Raw genomic sequence first — 24,726 nt, 5'->3', positions numbered from 1 at the left:
AAGAGCATTGCTGGCGAGAAATTCCATTAGTTTAATATCATACGAGACTTTTAACCAAGTTGCACTTATAATAAATTATTTAATGATATTTAAAATTATACATTGTTTACATGTTTATCTTTGTTTAATAGATTGTATCAATTTAAAAAAATTATTAACTATACCTTTAATGAAGGGATTTATAAAAAAAATTGTATTACTCATATCTTGAAAAAATTAAAATGTCTTAATATACTCTCACTATCTTTATAATAGGACATCTTTTAGAAAAATTTTTTAGTTCTTAATATAAGGCATATGAAAGTTTATTTATTATCATTTTTTAATTTTATCCTTGTTGTAAATTTGATTTTATGAATCATCATATATTATGTGTATCTCTCCTATTTTTAATGTGGATAAAGTTATAATTTTTTTTATTTTAAAACATATTTAAAAAGTTATTAATTCTCACTTCTTAATTGTGATGGATAGTCTTTTGGGCCAAGACAAATGGGGCCACGGCTCTCTAACTTTTTAATTTTTTTAATAAAATATAAAAATTATATATTTTCGGCCCTTAAATTGGCATATTATGACACCATATAATTTTTTTTAAATTTACATGTAATCTTTTATATATGTATAGTGTAATTATTTTAATAGTTTGAAAATATAGGAGCTATTTAAAATTATTTTTATTTTATTGTTTTTAGAAATTATTTTTATCTCTATAATAGGACATCTTTCAGAAAGGTTTTTTAGTTCTTAATATAAGCATATGAAAGTTTATTTATTACCATTTTTTAATTGTATCCTTGTTGTAAATTTAATTTTATGAATCATTATATATTACGTGCATCCCTCCTCTTATTTTTAAGATGGATAAAGTTATAAATTTTTTTCATTTTAAAACATATTTGATAAATTGTTAATTATCATTTCTTAATTCTAATGGATAGTTTTTTTGGCCAAGACAATTAGGGCCATGGCCCTTTAACTTTTTAATTTTTTTAATAAAATATAGAGATTATATATTTTCAACCCTTAAGTTAGTATATTATGATAACATATAATTTTTTTTTTAATTCTACATGTAATTTTTTATGCATGATAGTGAAATTATTTTTACGCATTTTTTTTGGCCAAAAGCATCTAACGATAGGGATGGGAGAAGGATTTTTTAACATGATAATATTTTTTTTTTACAAAAAGTGTCTTTACAATAGTGAATAGAGAGATTTGGGAATATTAATTGCTTCCTAGATTTTGCAAAACAATTTATAAATAAAAACACAACCATGCACAACTTGTAAAAATTGCCGTACAAGAGTAAATGAAGTAGAGAGTACTCTCTCTCTCTCTCTCTATTTTTTTTTTTTTCACAACCATGCACAACTTGTAAAAATTGCCGTACAAGAGTAAATGAAGTAGAGAGTACTCTCTCTCTCTCTCTCTCTATTTTTTTTTTTCCCCGCCCAGAAGAGAGTACTCATATCAAAACTATATTGTTGGCCAAAGAAAAGTAAACAGACAAAACATATATTCTTTTTTAACAAATATTTTCTATAAAAAGTATTAGTGATTAATCTTCATTTAAATATTCTCAAGCTCAAATAATGGTAACGCTATTCATAATTCCTCACAATTTTATTATCATTTGAGGAAAAAAATCAAATTTATTTTTACAGAATTATTTTGTATTTCACACTTCCTTTATACAAAATTATAAGAAATTTCTAACTTTCAACCTAAAAAAATTAGTTAACCTCATTAAAAATACCCTACCATTTCTGTGTCGCAACCTTCATATAAGGATAACTTTTTACCAATAAATACAAAAATCTTATTAATTTCAAAAGTCCATTAACGGCATATTTGAAAAAATTCATTGATTGCTTCTAAAAACACAAAACACTTAATATTATTATTTATGATATCTCTCAGAAAATACTCAATAATTTATTATATTATTTTTACCAATCCTCAAGCTTGGTAAAAGAGGACATAATTTATTAAAATTTCGCAATCCCAATAACACAATTTATTATTGGTAAAAAAAATAATAGTACAATTTATGTTTGTTTTTTTACCAATGTATCACAATTAATGAAAGTGAGAGGAAGAGTTGAATTCTTGAATTGTCTGCTTGCTCTGCTTCCTGCTTCCATTTTTAAGGCTCCTGTTCCTCCAAAAAAATGTGAGACCCTCTCTCATTGAAGCACATTCCTCAAAATAACTGAATTCTCTCTCTCCCCCTCTCTCTTCCATGGCTTCCTTCTCTGCTTCTTTTGCCAAACCCACCTTCTTCTCTTCTTCTTCTTCACAGTCGAACTCAAAATCCTCTGCTCTTTCCTTCCTCTACAACACCTCTGCTTCCTCCATACCCACCACTTCCCTCAAGCTCTCTCGCCATTCTCGACGCTTCTCTCTCCTTGTCAACAATGTTTTGAGGACGCTTGACCCTTCGAAGTCCTCTGTCTTAACCCCTAACGTCGATCTTGAATCTTCCTCCTTAGGTCCCAAACCCACGATCTTGGTCTCTGAGAAGCTCGGAGACTCTGGCCTTCAAGTATTGAGAGAGTTTGGGCGCGTTGAATGTTCTTACAACCTCTCGCTGGAAGAGCTCTGCTCCAAGATCGCATCCTTTGATGCTTTGATTGTTCGGAGCGGCACAAAGGTGACGAGGCAGGTGTTTGAGGCTGCGAAGGGGAAGTTGAAGGTTGTGGGTAGAGCTGGAGTGGGGATTGATAATGTGGATCTGCAAGCTGCGACGGAGTTTGGGTGTCTCGTCGTTAATGCGCCGACGGCAAATACTATTGCTGCGGCAGAGCATGGGATCGCTCTGCTCACTGCCATGGCAAGAAATGTTGCTCAGGCTGACGCCTCCATGAAAGCTGGTAAGAAATCGATTTTGGGTTATGTTTTCGTCGTTGACTTCGTTAAAGAAGCAAGCCTATTCTCTTTTTGCCACTGAAGAAAAGAGTAAATAAATAAAAGAACCTAAAAATAGAAGAGAAAACACAGAACAGAATGATACATATATAGTTCTGAACTTGTTTGCATTTTTGGGGGGAATCAAAGGCTGCGATAATTAGATTTGACCATTATATTGCCAATTTATCATTTGTGGATCTATCAATGGGTATGTTGAATTTCACAATAAAACTTTGTGTAAGTATTTGAAATTCGGCAAGATCCCATTCTATGACTTAGCTGTTGATAAAAAATTCTTTACCTTAACTGATGAGGAAATGAAACTAGAAAGTGAAAAGTCTCCGTATCGTCTTTGTAGCTCAATTTTTGGTAAATTCATTGCCGCAAAAGACCAAGAGACTAAAAACCTGGCCGGAAAAGGCGAAAATAATTATGCTTCAAAATCTTCCTATTCAAACTATACATATACATAGAGATATATTGATAGAGGATGATGACAAGATGCAAAAACTTTACAGGCAAATGGGAAAGAAGCAAATATGTTGGGGTTTCACTGGTGGGGAAGACCATAGCAATAATGGGGTTTGGAAAAGTAGGATCTGAAGTGGCTAGGCGTGCAAAGGGTTTGGGTATGAACGTGATCGCTCATGACCCATATGCTCCAGCAGACAGAGCCAGAGCAATTGGGGTTGATCTGGTATCGTTTGAGCAGGCCATAACCACTGCAGATTTTATCTCCCTCCACATGCCTCTCACCCCCACCACTAACAAGATCTTTAATGACCATACTTTCTCCAATATGAAGAAGGGAGTCCGCGTCATCAATGTCGCTAGAGGTGGAGTTATAGATGAAGATGCATTAGTCAGAGCCCTTGACAGTGGAATTGTCGCTCAGGTATGATGAAAGTGAACAACCTTTTGTTTGTTTGTTTCACCTGTTCGCTTCATTCTTTTCCTGTGTGTATCATATGGTGTCTGGGTCGTGAACTGTGTCATGTCATAAATTTTTGTTATTATATATATTGATATGATGTGGAGTAGGCTGCACTTGATGTCTTCACTGAGGAGCCTCCATCCCCAGACAGTAAGTTGATTCAACATGAGAATGTCACTGTCACGCCTCATCTTGGAGCTAGCACGAAAGAGGCACAGGTTTGTCTTAGTTTACCTTCTGACTTACAGTATTTTGCCTTCAGCTTCCTCTTTCAAAATTCTCTTCTTTAAGGTTGACCAAGTTATCTGCATCAAATTCCGGCCCCCCAGGAGGGTGTAGCCATTGAAGTAGCAGAAGCTGTACTTGGAGCATTGAAAGGAGAACTTTCTGCAACTGCTGTTAATGCTCCCTTGGTTGCTCCTGAGGTAAACAATGTGATTGATCACAGCTTATGACTTAGTATTACTATATTATTGAAGCAAGTTAAACATGGGCTCTTTGTCATCAGGTGATGACTGAACTGGCTCCTTTTGTTGAGCTAGCCAAGAAACTAGGCAGGCTAGCTGTGCAATTGGTGTCTGGAGGAAGTGGAATTAAATCTGTGAAGGTGGTTTATCGATCCGCCAGAGATCCAGATAACTTGGACACAAGGCTTCTGCGAGCGATGATCACAAAAGGCATCATCGAACCAATATCAGACTCGATCATTAACCTTGTAAATGCAGATTTCATAGCAAAGCAGAAGGGTCTTCGCATCAGTGAGGAAAGGGTGGTGGTTAATTCATCTCCAGAGGTCCCAGTGGACTCAATTCAGGTACTGATATCAAACGTGGAGTCGAAGCTTGCAAGTGCTGTATCTGAGACCAATGGAGTGATAAGCATTGAGGGGAAAGTGAAATCTGGGGTGCCTCATCTCATAAAGGTTGGATTATTTGATGTGGATGTGAGCTTAGAGGGGAACTTAATATTGTGTCGCCAGGTTGATCAACCTGGCATGATTGGCCAAGTTGGGAACATACTGGGTGATCAGAATGTGAATGTGAGCTTCATGAGTGTGGGAAGAACTTCAAGGGGGAAGAAGGCCATTATGGCTATTTGTGTTGACGAAGAACCAAACACTGAGACTCTTAACAAGATAGGGTCTGTGTCTGCCATTGAAGAGTTCGTCTTCCTTAATCTATAGTTCATACAACAAGGTTCAGGACGCAAGGTTCTTTAGAGTGGTAGAGAAAGCATTATGTATCGTAAGGTGTCTGGTTGTATGAGCTGGGAATAAAGCTTGCTGAACCACAAACAGCCCCTTTCAATGTTTTTCTCTCTTTTTTAAATGATCGTTGTTGTTTTGTCTTGTAAGTTGCGCTATTTTTAATGCTCAGTGAAAAGTTTCAGATTCTAATTGCATATATTCATTTGCCAAGTAATGCTGCCAAGAAACTTGCCATTGAATTATATAGCTCGTGAAAGAAAATGATTGCATGGTAATCGTTTAAAAAAACAAAAAAAGAAAGGCAAAGATTTATCAACAAAAAGGGTGAGATACCAGGAGTACAATGCTAAATTTTTTCAAGCGTACCGGAATATGTTTACAAGATGATATTATTGCTATGGTGATGGATAATTATAACAAAAGCTATTTATTAAAGATGACTCAAAAATTGTTTATCATCTTATTCCCATGTGTGAGAGGGCAGAATCTTTCAACGACTATAAGCCCATTAGCTGTTGAAATGTTGGGTTGTTGTGCTGTCAAAGTGAATATAGCAAAAGCTAATGATGAAGTGTTCCGGAATTTTTACGCAATATATGGGATTCTCACCCCGGCAAATAAGATTATCATAATGCATGACTGTGGTTTCATATCAAATAATTGTGAATGGTGAAATGATTGACATAATTGTTCCTGGCCAAGCCTAGGGCTCCAATAAAATTATTCTCTTTCTCCAGTCTTTTAATTAGCTACCGGTGCTAATGTCTTGTCAATAATGATCTACCAAGCAAGAGCTTATAACTTAGAGCATGTTTGATAGTGTTTTTTTTTTTTTTTAAAAAAAAAGAGAAATGCATCTATCTCATTTTCTTTATATATATATATATATATATTGCTTTTTAAAAAACAATTTTTCATACGAGCATTAGACTTCGATTTCACAGGGGTTGGAGTCAAATGTTGCGACATAAATGTGCTGATGATACGATATTTGTTAAAGCAATCAGAGAAGACATCATTAGAATGAAGACCCTTGCACAATGTAGCTCCCTATCTGTTCAGCATATTAATGACATCATAGATTCTTGTATTGACCTTATGATAACCACTTGAACTGCCGAATGCTCATCCAGGCAGATTCTCGGAGGCAACATATATCAGCTCCTATGATGTCATTTTTCGAACTTGGAAATGATCTACGGAAAAATAAATCTTGCCAAGTCGAACATTTTATAACATTCGGACAGTGAAATTATTTTCTAAAGATGAAATGAAAGACATTGACATGTCTATATCATTTTTTCTAAGTACATTTTTTTCATTTTTTTAAAACACTTTTGTGTAACAAATTTACAGTTAAGGTGTTTTTAATTTGAACGAAATCTTTTTTACACTATTTGGCCAAAAAAAAAAAATCTTTTTTACACTAGCTTTACCTTGCCCTAGAGTTGCAGGTCCCCTCTAGGACATATGCTTAACTGCTCCAAAATGTAGATCATGCCTTACCATATTGTAATAGTTACATTTAAACCAAACATTTGTTCGGTAAAAGCACATATTTTAAAAGGACTTTTGGTGCTTGAATGCGGTACCCAAACACCAAGTGACATTAAATTTTTTTTTTTTACAGAACTTCAATATCTGTTGCAAGTACCAAGTGTCTTGATGAGATTTCCCCTTTGCATCATCTGGGGAAAACCAAAACAAAAAACAAGAGGTGCAGGAGTATCCACTGGAAATTAGATAAGCATTATGAACTAGGAAACAAACTAGGGTTTACAAAAAGCAGAAGTTTGATTTAACACATAATTCTTCTACCGAGATGCTAACATCATCAAATATATCAAAGGCTAGGTTTCAAAGGCATCTCTTTGGTTGACCTCCAAAAATAGACACCCCATAACGTGATTCACAGTGCTGCTCCCTCATCATTTTCCCCTGAACAAAGACAATACAAGGAATCAGTAGAAAACTAGTTAGCTCAGTAGCCATCAACACACAAATGTGCAAGCAGGAAAGAGAGAGCATTGCTTACGTGTTCATCATCAGAGTTATGTTGTCCCCTTTTAATAAAATCCTACCTGTAAGTTTCAATTCATAAAATCATTACAAGGAAAAAGATGAAACCATTAAGAAAAATCCATGACATGAAAAAACAGAACCACGTCCCACTGTCTCACAACTCACCTAGGGATTTTCTGCTCTTCTTCTTAACGTTCACTTCTTCAGCATCGTCCAGAACCAAGTTCATGTATTCGTCAAACCCCTGATCAGCAAATGGAAACTAAAACTTATTTGGCCTTCAATCAAAGATAATGAATAGCCATGTTTTTCAACATTTATTAGGTTTAGGACACAGTAACAGTCCAACAAACACATGATATGCTCACACGAATGAAGTTACAACATAGAGAAAAATCAGTTAGGCCAAGAAATCACCCAAAATCAAATTTTGATAGTTAAAGAGCTAATAGTGAGTGCTGAAGCAGGGCGTTGCAAAAGTGTGGGCATTTATAAAAGGATGATTCGAAATTGCTTGAATTATTTTCCCAGCAGCTGCAGCAACAAAAAGAACACATGCAAAATCTACATCCCTAATTGTACCCCATGAAGAAATTTAATTTCTGGGTGGTGTGAAAGATGTCTAGTGATCTCCAAGCTAAGGTCAACAATTTTATAAACCACAGCAAACACACTGAAACCTCCAAGACAGTTTAAAGGCTTTGAATTGAGGGTTGGATTAGTAGAAAAATATGCAGATTATGAGGATAAAACAAAACCCCTGCATTCTGGTGTTTGCAACATCTGTTAGTGGAAGCAGCCTACTGTTGCAAGCGTAAAATAAAACAAACTCAGAATCTGGACTCAGCCGGGGTACAATTTCGTTCCCATGAATCATATTCAAACCCCAGAAAAGGAACCAGTTTTTATATTTCCAATTTGACAGACAAATAAAGCTTCAGAAGGAAAATCAGAACATATTATCACAAAGAAACAGAAACCAAGTAATCCTTAGAAAATATGCTAACGCGGAGTAACAGGTTTCAAATTGTGAACATCGCATACAATAGCATAATAATAAAGGCGAACTTACAATTATACGCCCTTCAATTCGCAAATCTTTCTGCTCAAAAAGCCAAATTTGAATGCGAGCTTTCTGCGACACAGAAAATCACAAAAAAAAAAAACAATTTACACAAAATTTCTCACTTAAGCAGGTAGGGAATCTCAAACACACAGAAAACCTCAGGCCAAAGCACAAACGAGAAATAGAAATCGGAATTTCACTTACACTTTGAAGAAACCTGAAAATCAGATTCTGAAGAAAGGGGAAATAAAAAAAGAGGAAATTAGCGGTGAATGAGAAACAAGAATTGAGACAATTTAGTAAACAGAAGAAAAAGAGAAAATGAACTTACGATGGGTTGGGTCATAATCCTCTGGACCTTAGTGCTAGCCATGGTTGATGTTGCTGCTGGTTTCGGCGCTGAGAAGGTAAAAGAGAGTTTTTTGGGAGCGAAAAAGTTGAAACTCTCCGGCACGACTGGCTCTCAACTCGACAAAAGCCAAGCAAAAACCCTAACCAGCGAGAAACGGAGTGAATGGCTTTGCGCTCAAATTATTATTATTATTTTATTTAAAAATGTGCTCAAATTAACTTACTTTTTCCCCTCTGTAAAAACTTAGGCCATATATGGTATGATAAAAGAATTTTTGATAGAATCAGAATTAGAATTAAAATCAGAATTGAAATTGAAATTGAAATAGAATTAGATTTAAAAGTGTGTTTGGTATGATGATGGAATCTTGATATAATTTTAATAAAATATAAGTACTTAAAATAAGAAAAGACCAAAGTGCTCTTTTTAAAATTTAAAAAAAAATTATCTCCATCAGCCCAACAGTCTCATTCGGCCATTCCTCTCCTTCTGCATCACGTCACTGCCTCCTCCTCCTCCTCACCTGATGAGCATCCTTGCCACCGTCCGTCACTGTGCCGGCAAGGACTCCCTCCCCTTCTTCTTCTTCTTCTTCTCCGAAAGGACCCCCTCCTACAGTCTGTCGCTGCCTTCTCATGATTCATCGTCACTGCTTTCTTCTTCTTTTCCGACGACACCTGACTGAATAAGAAGATGAAGACCAAAGAAAAAGAGAGGAGGAGATCAATGCAGATGATGATGTCTTTAGAGTAAGGTGACAGTGATGACTGTTGCATCGCTGCTCAGTTCTTCATCGTCATCGCCAGACCAAGAACGCTCACACAGAGAGAGAGAGAGAGATAGAGAGAGAGAGAGAGAGGTGATGGGCACTTTATCGATGACGAGAATGCATGAACGATGATGGGTCCTTCATTATCGATAAGAATGCACGGCGAGAATGCATGCCAAATCTCCTCCCACACGTATGCCAACAACTCCTCCTGCAGGTGCTCCTCTATCACTTGTTGCAAGCCAACTGCTAATGCCGTTGCTCCAGCACGCATCAAGTCCATGAAAAAGAAGAAGAGGAAGGGAGGCAAGGGTAAGATGGAGAGATGGAAGAGAGAGAAGATGGAAAGTTACACAGAATCAAATTCCATAACTTTTGAGATGAAATCGGATTCTGAGAAATTTGTCAGAATCAGGATTCTAAAGAATCATGATTATATCATACCAAATATGTTTTGACATGGATTCCATTTCTGTTTTTGTTTTCATATTTCAGATTCAAACCTACCAAACATAGCATTAATTAAAAGATTAAATATTTAAAAAAAAAAACAAAGACACTGTTTGGTTTGATCTTTTGGAGCTCCCAATCTCAGTTAGAGAAGTTAAAGCTAGTTTGAGTTTCATCAACCCATTAAAAAAAAAAAAGCTAGTTTGAATTTTTTTTCCCCCTTCTTTTGTTTTTTTTGGAATTCATTACAATATTTAACACAGTAAAAAAATTACACTAATTAAGGTCCCAAAAAAGGCAAACCAGGAGAGAAGGAAAAGTTCAAGTAAGAAAGAGCATCATAGGCTAGAAAATACACTTTAGAGAAAATCGAAAGGAGTCGCGAAATATCCTCATGTATTATATCTCCGTTCGTTTTACTGACCCCTTGCGTGTTCCTTCCAAGTACTTTCTTTCTATAACCAATAATTCCAATCGGTAAATTTTGCATATTCCAATCTTCCACAACTCCTTTAATCCAGCTCAGAACTGCTCTTAAGAGGACGCTTAACTCTGCGCGATTATTGTGCTTATAGCTTTGAGGATTGGGAAAGGTTTTAATCAGGGAGCCACGTCATCTGACCAAACAGAACCAAGTATTTCTTCCCAAAAATTTTCTCTTCTCCATCCACAGAGTCCAACCCTGTTGGACGATTGTCGGGTTCCATGGTGAGAGAATAGTAATTTGTCTATCGTCTTGCCTTCTATGTTGTGGGTCCTGATTGTTCCTTGTTGTGTTGTTAAACAAAATTTTCTCGCGGAAGGCATGGATAACCTTGTCTGGAGTGATATTTCCTTTGTTATGAATTGCATGATTTCCAGCCTACCAGATTTGATTGATCAAGGTAATAATCTTCTTAATTAGCTCAAGATTCCCATCTGCACGAAGGTCCTTTAAATTTGGATTAGCGTGAGTTGAAAAAGTCATTTATCCCCTGCCCAACACTGCTTGCAGTTGAGTGCCGGTTTGGGCAGGTGCCAGATTCGATTATATAAACCAAAACCATGGTTTTGATAAAAAATCACCCAAACTCTCCCATTTTCATATAATCGATTATTTGTACTAGAACCATGTTTTGTTATAAGCTGAAAAGAATGGCTTATTGGAATCGATTTCAACATGAGTTTCCTTTGTCAGTTGTCAAAAATTTTACCTCCTAGGCACACCCCTCTAGCAAATTTCAAATATCCTTTGAGCTTTAACTGCATTCTAGCTAGCTGCACATCATCATCCTCCCATGCATCTCTAGCACCGACCTACCTCTCCCATCTTTGGTGAGTTTCAGATCTCCTCTCATCTCTCTATCATCCTCCAACTATCTCTGTTGTTGTCCAATCTGCTCTGATTTGCTCATATCAGCAAGTTTGCTGTCTCTCTTCTTCAATCTGATTGTATCAACGAGTCTGTTGTCTTGTCTCTCTACTCTGATATGCTCGTCTCCCATCTATAGTTGCTTGTCCTTTGTCGTTGTTGTTTTTTTTTTTTTAATAAAAAATATACTTATTATGATGAGTGTCATGGGAGTGGGTGTTGCAATCTACCACCGTGTCGCATCCCTGAAGGGTGGAGGGTTTCGAGTATCTCACCAGCTTTCATATTATTATTGATTATTGATGGGTCAAACTACATTTTATTTTGCATATATTGTTTAGTCAATAAATTCACAAAATTTATATTATTATTATTATTGAAATTAACATTAACACATTTTATTTATTAAATAGAGTTCAACAAATTTAATAATATTATATACAATTTTATCATTATTTACATTTTTAAAAAAATGCCCTTTATAGTAATTTGTATCTCTGAAATTAATTTTGATTAAATCACCCAAATATCTTTAATTTAATCAAAATTAATTTTAGAAAATATGATCTAAACACATCATGTTATAACATAATCAATTTTAATTAAAATTTATTATGTTGATTAATTTTTTATAATTAATTATATCTAATTAAAATTCTAACACATCCTGAAACTATTTTGTTTTGGCTTGTGAGATTGCGTTTGAGTAGAAGTGAATAAAAAAATATTTTTATAAAAAAAAAGTAAATATGTCTATCCCATTTTTTTAAAAAAATATTCTTCATCTCTTTTTTAAAAATTACTTTTTCATACCGAAAACTTTTTAAAAGTTTTATTTGACAAATAGATATATATATATAGAGAGAGAGAGAGAGAGAGAGAGGAGTATATCATGAAAAGTTGATATACTTTTTAATTATTTTTTTTACTTATAGATTTTTTATTTAAGACAATCACAATTAAGTATTAAATATGGATGCATCTTCTAATACAAATTTAAATTTTGGTTCGTCATTTTGTGAGAGTAGTTTTAAATTATTATATATCTAAAACTATTTTTAAATTATATATCATTTTTTAATAGGTTAAATTTACTTTTTACAAAGATATTGTTTAAACATAAATCACATTATAGTAATTGATTTTTTTATTATTTATAAGTATTTTCTTATTAGAGATAATTTTGTTTGATGTATAGTTGAGTATTAAATGTGAATATCTTTCCTAACAAATAATAAATTCTCAGTTTACTATATTATGAGAGACTAGTCCCTTCTGTTAAACCAAATTCACATTTGTCATTGTAATAATTGATTTTTATCTCAACATTAATTTGTAAATTGTAATTAGTGAAAACTTTACTTTGTAAAATGTTAATCCTAATAATAAAAAAATTAATTTACTAGTGATGTGAACATGGTATTGTCTAGTCTAGTCATTTTGGATTGAGTTGCGTTGTAGTCAAAAGTGCTTACGGAATCAAGAGAAAACATACATATATTAGATTATAAAGTAGTTTGAACTCAAGCTTCAGTCTTTATGCTTCCAGTCAACGATGGAAAACTCCCCTTGTTTGAACTCTTGCCATGTTTGTTGACGTAAAAAATAAATATGAAAATTATTTCCCCAGCCCTATTTATAAGATATTTGGACAATTTTTTCATGTGTTTTAAGAAAATTTATTATGTTATTTTATTTGTTTTTTGCAGACTTTATTTTATTTGTTAACAAGAAAATAAACTTTTCAATTATATTTTTATTAAGTAAAGTAAGTTATAATCATCTTGTTGTTTGTGCAAATACTTTCTCAAGTTAAATGGTAAAACTGTAAGATTATTTCATCCTTTTATTTTATAGCTTATAATTAGAACTACTTTTGTTATTGTTAAATACTCTCCCGTAGTCATTTTTAACCATCTCACTAGCATCTAAGAAGAGCAATTAACTCTATATAAAAAAGAGAGAAACACAATATTTAAGAAATCATATAAAAACATCAAAAGCAAAATTAAATCTTCTTTTTAATACTCGCAATTTGTTATGAGTGAAATTGTACGTTGTTAATTAACAAAGCTTTATACAACTTGTATTAAAGGCCAAGAAATTTTTTGACAATGCATCTTATAATAGAAGCAAGGAGTACTTTATATTATAAACAAGATCATAATAGCACTTTCTCCTCTCCGTTTTATAGGATATTTTTTAAAATTACAAATATCAATAAATTGAATTAAATATAATTTAACATTTAAATTTTTTATAAACTTTTAAAAATATCATTTATTTAATAAGAGAGAGAAAAATATGTTTGAGGAGTAAGACAATGAGAAATAATATTGAGATAAATAATCACTAATAAAGTCTTATTTTTTAAAAAATATTTTATATTTTAAAATACTAAATCACCTCAAAAAATCTTTTATAAAATGGAGGTGAGAGAATATTTGTTTAATGAGAAAATGGCTCCAAACCCGTCAAACGCGTCGAAAATATTCGTTCATGCTCATCCACCGTTTACGTTGTAAGTGGACTGCGAACGGCTTTCGCACCAGCCAACTGCCTAACCTATGCATTAGTTAATAAACAAAGTTACAAAGACTTGGACATTCGTTCACACACACACACACACACACACAATATATGAGCGTGGCAGTAGAGCAGCACATCAATAACTGAATCACTCTTTCTTTTTATTCTATGATTATGATTAATGAGCTCCTGACACCGCCAGCATTCTAGCTTCTTCTTTCTAGTCCACCTTTCACACTGCTCCTCTCTGCGTTTTTCTCCTTTCTCTTTCTTCCAATGTTCAACCCTGTTTCAGTCTCATTCTTCACAAAGAATGTCAATCCCAAGAGACTTCTTCTTGTAAACAACTGCTATAAGGCAACAAACAAGGTACGTGCTTTCTGTTCCTCGTAGCGTAAGTAAGGCTCCCAAGTTCCAACCTTGGTTGGTGTCTTGTCGAGTCTCTTGTCTTGTTACCAATGAGGTTTCTTTGGGTTCTTCTTCCTCTATGTTTTTCTTCCTTGTTATGCTCTGTTTCTGCTTTGAGCTCTGATGGGGTGACTCTATTGTCACTCTTGAGGCGTTGGACTTCTGTGCCTCATCCTGTAAAGTCCACCTGGAATCTCTCAGATTCCACCCCTTGCTCGTGGGTTGGAATCCAGTGCGACCATGCCCACAATGTGATCTCTCTTAACCTCACTGGCTATGGGATTGAGGGTCAATTAGGACCTGAGGTTGGACTTCTGAGTCACTTGAAGAGCCTTGTATTGATGGATAATGGGTTATCTGGAACAATTCCTCCCGAGTTAGGAAATTTTAGTGTGCTAGAGTACTTGGAACTTTCTGTAAACAGCTTCAGTGGACAAGTGCCTAGTAGCTTCAAAAGCTTGCAAAATTTGAAGTTTATCAGCCTTTCTTATAATCAATTCACTGGTCAAATCCCAGAATTCATCACTCAAATCCCTCACCTGCAACATGTTGAAATGTCTGATAACTCTCTAAACGGTTCCATTCCTTCAGGTATAGGAAACATGAGTGAGCTTTTGGTCCTGTATCTTCAGAATAATAAGTTGTCTGGGGAAATTCCTTCCTCAATTGGGAATTGTAGTAAATTGCAGGAATTGTTCTTGAATGAGAATCAGTTTCAGGGAACCCTTCCTGACACTCTTAACAATCTCCATGGTATAGTTTATTTGGGCTTTGCTAGTAATAATTTTAGGGGCACTATTCCATTGGGTTCTGGCAGTTGTAAAAGTCTGCTTTCCTTAGATCTGTCATACAACTCATTTAGTGGAGGAATTCCTTCAAGCTTGGGGAATTGTAGTGGTTTAACCCAATTTGCTGCTGTTAGCAGTGGCCTAACTGGCAATATTCCAACCTCCATTGGTCTTCTTCACAAGCTTTCCATTTTGAGGCTTCCTGTGAATCATTTGTCCGGAGAAATACCTCCAGAGATCAGAAATTGTAAGTCTTTGACACAGTTGCACTTGTATTCCAATCAACTTGAGGGTGAAATTCCTAGTGAGCTAGGAGAGTTGAGTGAATTACAGGATCTTGAATTGTTTTCCAACCGTTTTACCGGTGAAATTCCTCGTAGTGTCTGGAAGATTCAAAGTCTTGAGCATATCCTTGTGTACAATAATAGCCTTTCCGGAGAACTACCTTTGGAGATGACAGAGCTCAAGCATCTGAAGAATATCTCATTGTTTAACAACCACTTCTCTGGAGTCATACCTCAAACTTTGGGAATCAAAAGCCGTTTAGTACAGTTGGACTTTACGAATAATAAGTTCACTGGAAACATCCCGCCAAATCTTTGTTCTGGAAAGAAATTAACTATGCTGAATTTGGGCCTCAATCAGCTTCAAGGCAGAATACCTCCAGATGTAGGAAGGTGTACGACTCTTAGAAGGTTGATTCTCAAAGAAAATAATTTTACAGGGCCTTTTCCTGATTTTCAATATAATCCAAATCTCACGTTCATGGATATCAGCAGAAACAATATTAATGGCTCAATCCCACCAAGTTTGGGAAACTGCTCCAATGTCACTGATTTAATTTTGTCAAATAATAACTTTGCGGGGCATATACCACCAGAGCTAGGTCACCTTGCTAGCCTGAAGACTCTTCATCTTGCTCACAACCACTTAGAAGGTCCTTTGCCACCCGAGCTATCAAAGTGTACTAAAATGGATAGTTTTGATGTGGGATACAATTTACTGAATGGTGCATTTCCACCAAGTTTGAGGAGCTGGTCGGTGCTTACCACATTAATTCTATGGGAAAATCATTTTAATGGGGGCATCCCAGATTTCTTGTCAGAATTTAACGAGCTCTCTGAGCTGCAGCTTGGTGGGAATATGTTTGGAGGAAAAATTCCAGGATCAATTGGGGCACTGCAGAATCTGCGCTATGGGTTGAATCTAAGTGCTAATGGACTGATTGGCAAAATCCCTCCAGAGATGGGAAAATTAACAAATCTGCTAAGTCTGGATCTATCTCGAAACAATCTGACTGGAAGCACAAAAGTTCTTGCTGAGCTTTCTTCATTACTTACAGTCAATGTTTCATACAATTTGTTTCATGGTCCTGTACCAAATATGCTGATGAAGCTGCTTAATTCTTATCCTTCATCGTTTTTGGGAAATCCAGGCCTGTGTGTTAGTTGTTCATCATCAAACAGATTGGATTGCAATCAGAGCATCTATCTAAAGCCATGTGATGATAGAGTGACAAACCAGAAAGGCCTTAGTAAAGTTAAAATAGCAATGATAGCACTTGGATCGTCAATATTTTTTGTTCTTTTGCTGCTGGGAGTAGTCTCTGTGTGTAGCAGAAAATCTAATCAAGAAGTCCAGATCTCTGCCAAAGAAGGTACTTCCTTACTACTTAACAAAGTGATGGAGGCTACTGCTAACCTAAATGACCGATTTATCATTGGTAGAGGAGCTCATGGAGTAGTTTATAAAGCTACTGTAGATCCAGCCCAAGTTTTTGCTGTGAAGAAGCTTGCATTTGCTGGGAACAAAGGCAAGAGCTTAAGCATGGTTAGAGAAATTCAAACCCTTGGAAAGATTAGGCACCGGAATCTGGTCAAATTGGAAGACTTTTGGTTGAGAAAGGACTTTGGTCTGATCTTGTACACCTACATGCCAAATGGAAGCCTTCATGAAGTCTTGCATGAAAAGCATCCACCGCCATCCTTAGAGTGGAATGTCCGATATAAGATAGCCATTGGCATTGCTCATGGACTGGCCTATCTCCATTACGACTGTGATCCTCCCATAGTGCACCGTGACATCAAACCAAGAAACATACTCCTAGATTCTGACATGGAGCCTCACATAGCCGATTTTGGTATTGCCAAGCTTTTGGATCAAGCTTCTGCTTCAACACCATCTATATCTGTCCCTGGCACAGTAGGCTATATTGCACCAGGTACTTCTTCTATTGCTATTATGAATCTGCTTGTTATTTTATTTGCATAAACCTTGTACTGACTAACATGTTTATATTGGCCTATTACAGAGAATGCATATACAACAGCAAATAATAGAGAATCTGATGCATACAGTTATGGGGTAGTTTTGCTTGAGTTAATAACCAGAAAGAAAGCAGTAGATTCATCATTTATGGAGGGCGTTGATATAGTGGGCTGGGTCAGAACTCTCTGGGGTGGAACAGAAGATGTTCACAAGATTGCTGATTCTGGCCTTGCCGGGCAGTTTTTGGATTCAAATGTTCTCGATCAAGCGACCAAAGTGCTTTTGGTGGCTCTGAGATGCACTGAGAATGATCCACGCAGGAGACCCACAATGAGAGATGTTGTCAAGCAATTAGAAGATGCTAATCCGAGGACAAGAAGTAAAAAGCTTCCAAGTTCGAACTCCTTAATCCATAGTTGATTATGCAATGTAAGATTCAGAAGTCTATTGTTTCTTCTCTCAAGCAGCGAAATAGCTCACTTGCACAGCAATTCAAATGTAGATGCCTATTGATGGTTTTTGAACTTCAACTTCAAAATGTGATTTATAGTTTCAAAAATTTTCCCCTGGATGTAACTGGAACTGTCAAATTCCTTTCCACGTAAGCAAATTTAGAATGTGAGTAGCTGAAGGCAAACAGAGGGTATGCCTCAAATTTTGCTGGTGTCAACAATTTAGTTGATATTGTGCAGTTTAATCCGACAAATTACAACGTGATTTTTTAAATTTTTGGTTTACAATTTCTCAGAGGTGAGCTAAGCTTTGTTTAAAGTTCAAAACTGATATTTAAAATTTCAATGACATGTTGTAGCCTGTAGGTCCCATTTGCTGGGCATCTATCCAGCCGAAATGCAATATAAGCTGTGTGTGTATGTCCCTGTGAGCGAGTATGGCAGAGCTACGTTGAGCTGAGTGTGTGCTGATGCCTCAGCTTTCTCAAAACTAGAAGTAAACAAGTGTTGATTTTCATATTCTACACCCCTGAATTGGACCCAAACCCAAATCAGGTGAAAAACGAGGCAGTGAGAGACGCGAGAGAGAGTTGGGGAAGTTTAGATTGAGGTCTTGATAATGAACGGTAATTAAAGGACTAGATAGAGAGAATAGGTTTGGGATAATGTGGATCAATGCAGATAAAAGAAAAAAAAATGAAGGGTCTAAAGTCGAAGAAAGTACAAATGATAGAATCTAAATTCTAGCACACCATAATTCAATCGGCGGACAGTGGAGAGGAGAGTGATTTATAAAGTATACTCAACAATTTGGCGAATCTGAGGCACCATGCAACAGTTTGAAGACGAGGAAGAGCCATGGAAGTTTTCCAGCTGCTGTGCGTCAGAGAGAGTGAGAAAGGAAATATTTCTTTGCACATTGGAAGAATTCATGAATTCACGGTGGGTTTCTGTGTCGGGAGAGGGTTCTTCCCTTTCTTTTCCCACGCTTTTTGCCCTTTCCCAATCCCCATCATTCATTTTATTTTATTAAATAAATTTATTTTAATTATAAATTTGACGAACGAGGGGATCAAAAAAGAAAGAAAAAAAAAGAAAAAAAAAGAAAAAAAATTTTTTTCCGTTTCTGTGAATATAAAAGTAAAACAATAAAATGTCAGTTTAAGTTTTAGTTACTTGAATGAAACGATTTATTTTTTAATACTTTTATCAAATAAAAATTAAAAAAATATAACAAAATTCATTCAAATTATATAAATAATAATTTAATCTATTAAAATATTATAATTTCAATGAAGTACTTAAAAACTTTTTTGTTAGTAACTTTTTTTAGTGAAAAGACAATTTTACTCTTAATGAAAATAACAAATTTTAATTATAACTTTTATTTAAAAAATTATAAATTTTATTTTTGTAAATCACAAAAATTAAATAAAAAATTATAACTTATCAATTGTAATTTTTATTATTGAAAAACAAACATTAATCACAACTTTTATTTAAAGGAATAACAACTTTTGTTTTGTGAATCACAAGAGTTAAACAAAAATTCACAATTTATCAAGTGTAATTTTTATTAATGCAAAGCAAGTTTTCAAAATAATAAACTCTATTCACAACTTTGGTTTAAAGAATCACAACTTTTCTTCCAAGAATAGTAAGAATTGAACTAGAAATCACAAATTGTTAAAAGGGTAAAATGATCTTTTCAATTTAAAATTTATTGACAAAAAGTTTCAAGGGACTTTATTGAAATTATGATTTTTGAGAGATCAGATTGTCATTTATATAATTCAGAAGAATTTTATTATTATTTTCTCTAAAAAAATTATATTATGTATTTGTTATAAGAAAAAGCTTTTCTTGGGAGAATGAAAAAGAAATCTCTTTGAAATAGGACAATGATAATTTATTTTCGTGAAATGTGATAATGATAGTGAAATTTTAAGGAACTTTGTTGAGATTAAATTTTTGGATGAAATTACTTTAATACCCATCTACAACTAATTTTATATGATTCATAAGTTTAGTATAAATATTTGTAAGTTTGGTTTCCCTAATGATCGAAACAATTTATAAAATCAAAATTTTCTACCAATAATTTTTTTTCATTAAGTAAAATTCAACTAATTTTATATAATTTACAAGCATCGTATGAATATTTATAAGTTTGGTTCCATGAATGAATGATTAAAATAATTTAAAAATTACAACTTTCTAAATCACAAAAAAGTATCAAAGTAATTTTACACAATTTTAATCTTAAAAAATTTTCTTAAAACTTCACTATCATTATCACATTTTATGATATCAAACTGTCATTTTTCTATTTTAGAAAGATTTATTTGTCATTCTTCGAAGTTTTTTTTTTTTTTGTAAAACGTAGATAACTTTAGTTATGGGAGAATTTTAGTTAAAGATCATAAAAAAGAGATATTTACTTGTGGGTCCTAAAAAAATTTAAAAATTTACTTGTGGGTCCTAAAATTTATGGACTAAATTGAAATAAAATGGTTAGCTGAAAAGATTGAAATACTTTTTTGCAACAAAAAGAAAAAATGATTGACAATAGATATTAATAAATTAATAAGTAAAGTTAAAAAATTAATAATAATGATTATACATTTAGGCTAAAATGATTAAACTAGTATGATGATTGATAAGTCATATAATTTATAATTGATATTAATAAATTAATAATTAAAAGTTAGATAATTAACAATTGATATTAGTATAATTATTGACAAGTGAAGTTAGATAATTTATGACTAATATTGATAAATTAACAAGTGAAGTAAAAAAAAATAACAACTAATGATGATGTTTTTCAGTTAAGTGAACAAGTTTTGTAAAAGATTTACAAGTTAGGTAATTAACAAGTCATGTTGACAAATTAACAAGTAATGTTTCCAAGATTATAGAGCCACAAAATTAACTAGTTAACTATTTAATAAGTATTGTTAAGAAATTAACAAGTATAAGTAAGTAATTAGCAAGTAATATGTAGTAATCAAATACTTGTTAATTTTGCAGAAGTACATTTTAGTCTTTCTAGCCACCCATTTTATTTCAGTTGAGTTTATAAATTTTGCAAAGAATTTTCAGATTTTTTTTTTGGAACCCACAAGTAAATATTTCTCTTCCATAATCCTTAATTGAAAATTTTCCTTTAATTAATCAAGAAAATCATGGTAATCTAAAATTAGGTTTTGTGCCAGTTTAGCAGCACCAACTGTGAAAACACACACTCTTTGGTAAAAGATGGAAACAAAATCAATCTCTTGTATCAAGTAAACAAATAACTTTGGGACTGCCCATATCTTACCATCAACAATTGGAGATACCTATTAACATTATTTGTAAACTTAGACCAACCTAGTTAGATTGATTTGTAAACTGGTGAATAGATCACCTAGTCGATTCGGTTGATTGAGAAAACTAGTCATATATAACTCAGTTTCAACCTAGACAAACCCGGCTAACTTGGAAGGTTCATGGGTTGATTCGGGTTTGATTTTATTATTTTTATTTTCTTTGCTTTTTCCTTTTTTCTTTTGAATATTGAACCCTAAGTTGAATTTAAATTTCTAAATTAATAATTTTAATGCTACTGTGTTTTATTATTATCAGAAATTGATAATTATTATTTATATAAGATATATATAAGATTTTATGAATAAATTTTTTTATTTACTCAAAAATTAAAAAATTTTATTTAAATATTAAAGTCTTCCATATGACTAATTTTACATATTTAATCAAATTATATTATTTTAACCGTGAATTATATATTTAACTATTTATGGTTTCCAAGCATGTCGCTACGTTGGCCTCTCATAGAACTTGGATCCTGAGGGGAAACTTCTTGTTATGGCTAATTTTTATCCATTCATTGGAGACTCCTACAGTAAGATTTTATGTCTTTAGTAAGAGTAGATGAATGAAATCCTTTTTCCCGCATTGTAAGATACAGGATTACATTGATTTTTGTTTTTTTGTTTTTATATCTCGTGGAGCATAATAGTTTTGGCAGCAGATATAAATGTTTTGGTCATCAATGGGGGATGCCTTTTGATGGTTTTTGAAGATCAACTTCACAATGTAAGCACGCAGCCTTCAATTTGTTAAAAGAAACTCAAATTATCAATTTTCTTTGCATTGTCGGAAAGCAGTGTGGATCACTGCACCTTGCAGGGACTGCAGGGGATTCGAACTGGCAAGAGAGTTGGAATGCGGATAGCTGAAGGCAAAAAAAAGTTTGCTCCCGCAAATTTGCTGGTCTTACCAAATTCGTGCACTTATGCTGCTGAAGCTGACAAATTACAACGTGTCTTCAAATTGCAGTTTCAGAAAAGCCTTGCTAATGATATATTGTAACAACTCTTACATTGTATCTTGAGAAAATGACAATTAAAGATCGTGTAAGATCGTTAATTATAATTAGAGGTCTTGAATTATTAAAATCTCAATAATAAATCATAATTCTTATTTAAAATTAAAAATATATGTGAGTTTATAAAATTGTCCTAACTTGAAAAATAAAAAGGATTAAGGTACATTTTTATTCTTGAACTATTTTTCGAGGAATGTCGGGCACTTTGTATTGATAAGTAAGATAATTTTTTTCTTAAACTATTTTTTTAAGGAGCAAAAAAACTTTTTTTGTTAATCAGTTGATAACTTTGCCATTTTTTTTCCTAACGTGACATGTGTGTGGTCTCCACGCATAATAAGAAGTAAGATTTTTAATCATGTCCTTTGATACTAATTTGTCATTAAATTCTTTTCTAAGAATGTTAGATACCCTGGAGTCTTGTTAAAATAACATTTAATAAATATTGTTAAAATATTAAATATTTTCATATTTAATAATTTAAATATGATTATTTGTAATATTCATCTAAAATTACAAATTATTTTTAAATATTTATAAATAATTTATAAATATTTTTGAGATAATGCCCATATTGTTTTGCCTTTCATATAGGTGAAAACTTACCTATATTTTTAATATTGGTTAAGTTTCTTAAACTTTTAGATCTTTCTTTGTATTTTTTTTTTTGCTAACTAACAATCTTCCTCCAATATATTATACTATCCAAATTTAATATTCTTTACATACTATAGTGTTAGGAGTAAAATCAAAAACATGCAAAATCGATTAGGACTAACAATATGCTAACAAAAATATTTAATATTGCTTATCCCATTAATGTGCTATAAAATATGTTACTTTGAAGGTTCATTCTTTTCATTTTTGAGATTCATTCCTTTTATTTTTGATACAAAATTACAAAATATTAAAAAATATTAAAATATTAAATTTGGTGGTGTAATATTTTGGAGGAAAACTATTAGTTCGTAAAATTACAAAGAATGACCTAAACAATTTAAGGAACTCAATCATATTGACAATATGATTGATATATATATATAAAATATTACAATTCATCCATAAATTTATGAAAATTAGGTTGAACAGTTAATATTTAAAAATAATTTATAAATTTTAAATGAATATTTATAAATAATAATTTTTAAATTATTACATATTAAAATTTTTAGTATTTTAACAAGATTTATTAAATTTTATTTTACCAAGATTTGAGGATACCCAACGCTTTTTTAAAAAAAGTTTAGAAGTAAATTAACACACATAAGACATGGTCAAAGTCTTATCTGTCACATTGGTAGAAAACAAAAGAATTAATGGCTAACTAACAGAAAGGGTTTTTTGCTTCTCAGAAAATAGTTTAGGGATAAAATTACCTCAATATCAGTACAGGATGCTTAGTGCTCTTCGAAAAAAAATTCAAGGATAAAATTACATCTTAACCTAAATAAAAAACACGCTATTAGAATAACTAAGATTAATTGAAATTATTGTTAATTTTAGTTGGGAAAACTAGTATTTGCACTTAGGAATGTATTGTTTCCACTGTGAAACTAAAATTAATTGGTAAAACTTTTGAAAGACATTTATGAATATATGATAGTCTTAAAAATTTATCAAAGTTACTTCTGAATATGAAGCTAATTACTTGTGAATTTTTATATTTGTTAATACATAGATAAACTATTTAGAAAAACAAGGAAAAATATACTATTGAAATTGCTATTATGAGTTGAGACTATTATTAATGTCAATTGAGAAAAAGGATTCCAAGTAATATGGGTTGAGACTATTGAATTTACTATTATTGGTTGAGATTATTGTTAATCCCACTTCTAAGTTTGGATTTTGGTTTTTTCAATTGAAATTAACAATAATTTCAATCCATAATAATAATTTCAATACTTGAAATTAATTTTATAAATTCATATATATTTTTAATTTTAAATAAAAAAAACATATTTTATTATTAGGATTTCAATAATTTGAGTTTTATAATTGAAATCAATGGCCTTGTGAGGTCCTTAATTGTCATATTCTCTTATATCTTCTTGGGGACTGAAATTATACCCATTCTGAGTTCTAAAACTCGTATTTGCGGCCTTATATGTCTGCTATGTTTTGCACTTTTCTTCACTTCATGAGAGATATTCAAAGAACCAATTGGGAAAAATAAAGGGTACACTAATAGTTGCTTGAATGGGATATAATCTGTTATTGTTTATGCTCCTGCAACTGCAAAATTACTGCATATAAAAGGCCTCGCCTTTGATGAACTCAGGTTTTAAATTACCAAACTAGTTTATTTGTCATGACTGAACTTCCTGAAGTTTTTCATGATGGCAAAATTAGCCTTTGGGTTGAAAATCTCCTGCCCTTGTCTGGTTAAAATGTTATATTAGGCTGCCTTTTCAGATTACTATATTAGGATTCTTTGATAGTCGTATAATTATTTTTCTTTTGTTTGTCATTTTGTTATCATTGTTCAATAAATTTTATTATTTTTAGAGTAAGAATATAAAATATTTTTTTTCTTGAATATACTTATTTTATTTTGTCACACTGTAAAATTTATGTTTTCATTTTATATAAAGCATTGTGCATCTCCTGTCTTTGTTCTGAAGTTTCATGCTTAATGCAATTATATTTTTGATTTTGTGTCCCGAAAAGTTTATAATTAAACAGAAAATTATGTTTCCACTGCTTTTCCAAATTTCAATACCTATGAGATATTTGTTTATTTGAATTAGCATCTCCCAAAAAAAAGTTGGAAAATAATAGTATGGAATGAAGAGACAATAATAAGGATATGTATTTGATC

The 24,726-nt window shown here is 32.7% G+C and overlaps 3 protein-coding genes across 3 annotated transcripts; 2 read left to right on the top strand and 1 right to left on the bottom strand.

Annotated features, from left to right (window-relative positions):
• The first annotated feature begins 2,170 nt into the window (after nucleotides 1-2,170).
• Nucleotides 2,171-5,246, top strand: LOC129288814 (D-3-phosphoglycerate dehydrogenase 2, chloroplastic-like). Its single transcript, XM_054925574.1, has 5 exons — nucleotides 2,171-2,879; nucleotides 3,435-3,811; nucleotides 3,958-4,068; nucleotides 4,180-4,275; nucleotides 4,359-5,246. The coding sequence occupies exons 1-5, from the start codon at nucleotides 2,249-2,251 to the stop codon at nucleotides 5,031-5,033; spliced, it is 1,890 nt and encodes a 629-aa protein (XP_054781549.1). The 5' UTR covers nucleotides 2,171-2,248; the 3' UTR covers nucleotides 5,034-5,246.
• A 1,369-nt stretch (nucleotides 5,247-6,615) lies between these two features.
• Nucleotides 6,616-8,655, bottom strand: LOC129288815 (uncharacterized). The gene is made up of 6 exons (XM_054925575.1): nucleotides 8,477-8,655; nucleotides 8,350-8,376; nucleotides 8,152-8,214; nucleotides 7,245-7,323; nucleotides 7,093-7,138; nucleotides 6,616-6,995 (listed from the first exon to the last, which is right to left on the bottom strand). Exons 1-6 carry the CDS (start codon nucleotides 8,516-8,518, stop codon nucleotides 6,986-6,988), a joined length of 267 nt encoding a protein of 88 aa, XP_054781550.1. The 5' UTR covers nucleotides 8,519-8,655; the 3' UTR covers nucleotides 6,616-6,985.
• A 5,189-nt stretch (nucleotides 8,656-13,844) lies between these two features.
• Nucleotides 13,845-17,756, top strand: LOC129287977 (receptor-like protein kinase). The gene is made up of 2 exons (XM_054924277.1): nucleotides 13,845-17,013; nucleotides 17,104-17,756. Exons 1-2 carry the CDS (start codon nucleotides 14,055-14,057, stop codon nucleotides 17,478-17,480), a joined length of 3,336 nt encoding a protein of 1,111 aa, XP_054780252.1. The 5' UTR covers nucleotides 13,845-14,054; the 3' UTR covers nucleotides 17,481-17,756.
• The last annotated feature ends 6,970 nt before the right edge of the window (nucleotides 17,757-24,726 follow it).

This window comes from Prosopis cineraria, unplaced genomic scaffold (assembly GCF_029017545.1).
Source record: "Prosopis cineraria cultivar Desert tree isolate PC_DT_omini unplaced genomic scaffold, ASM2901754v1 PC12, whole genome shotgun sequence".
Taxonomy (NCBI): domain Eukaryota; kingdom Viridiplantae; phylum Streptophyta; class Magnoliopsida; order Fabales; family Fabaceae; genus Prosopis; species Prosopis cineraria.
This window is presented reverse-complemented; position numbering and strand designations above follow the sequence as displayed.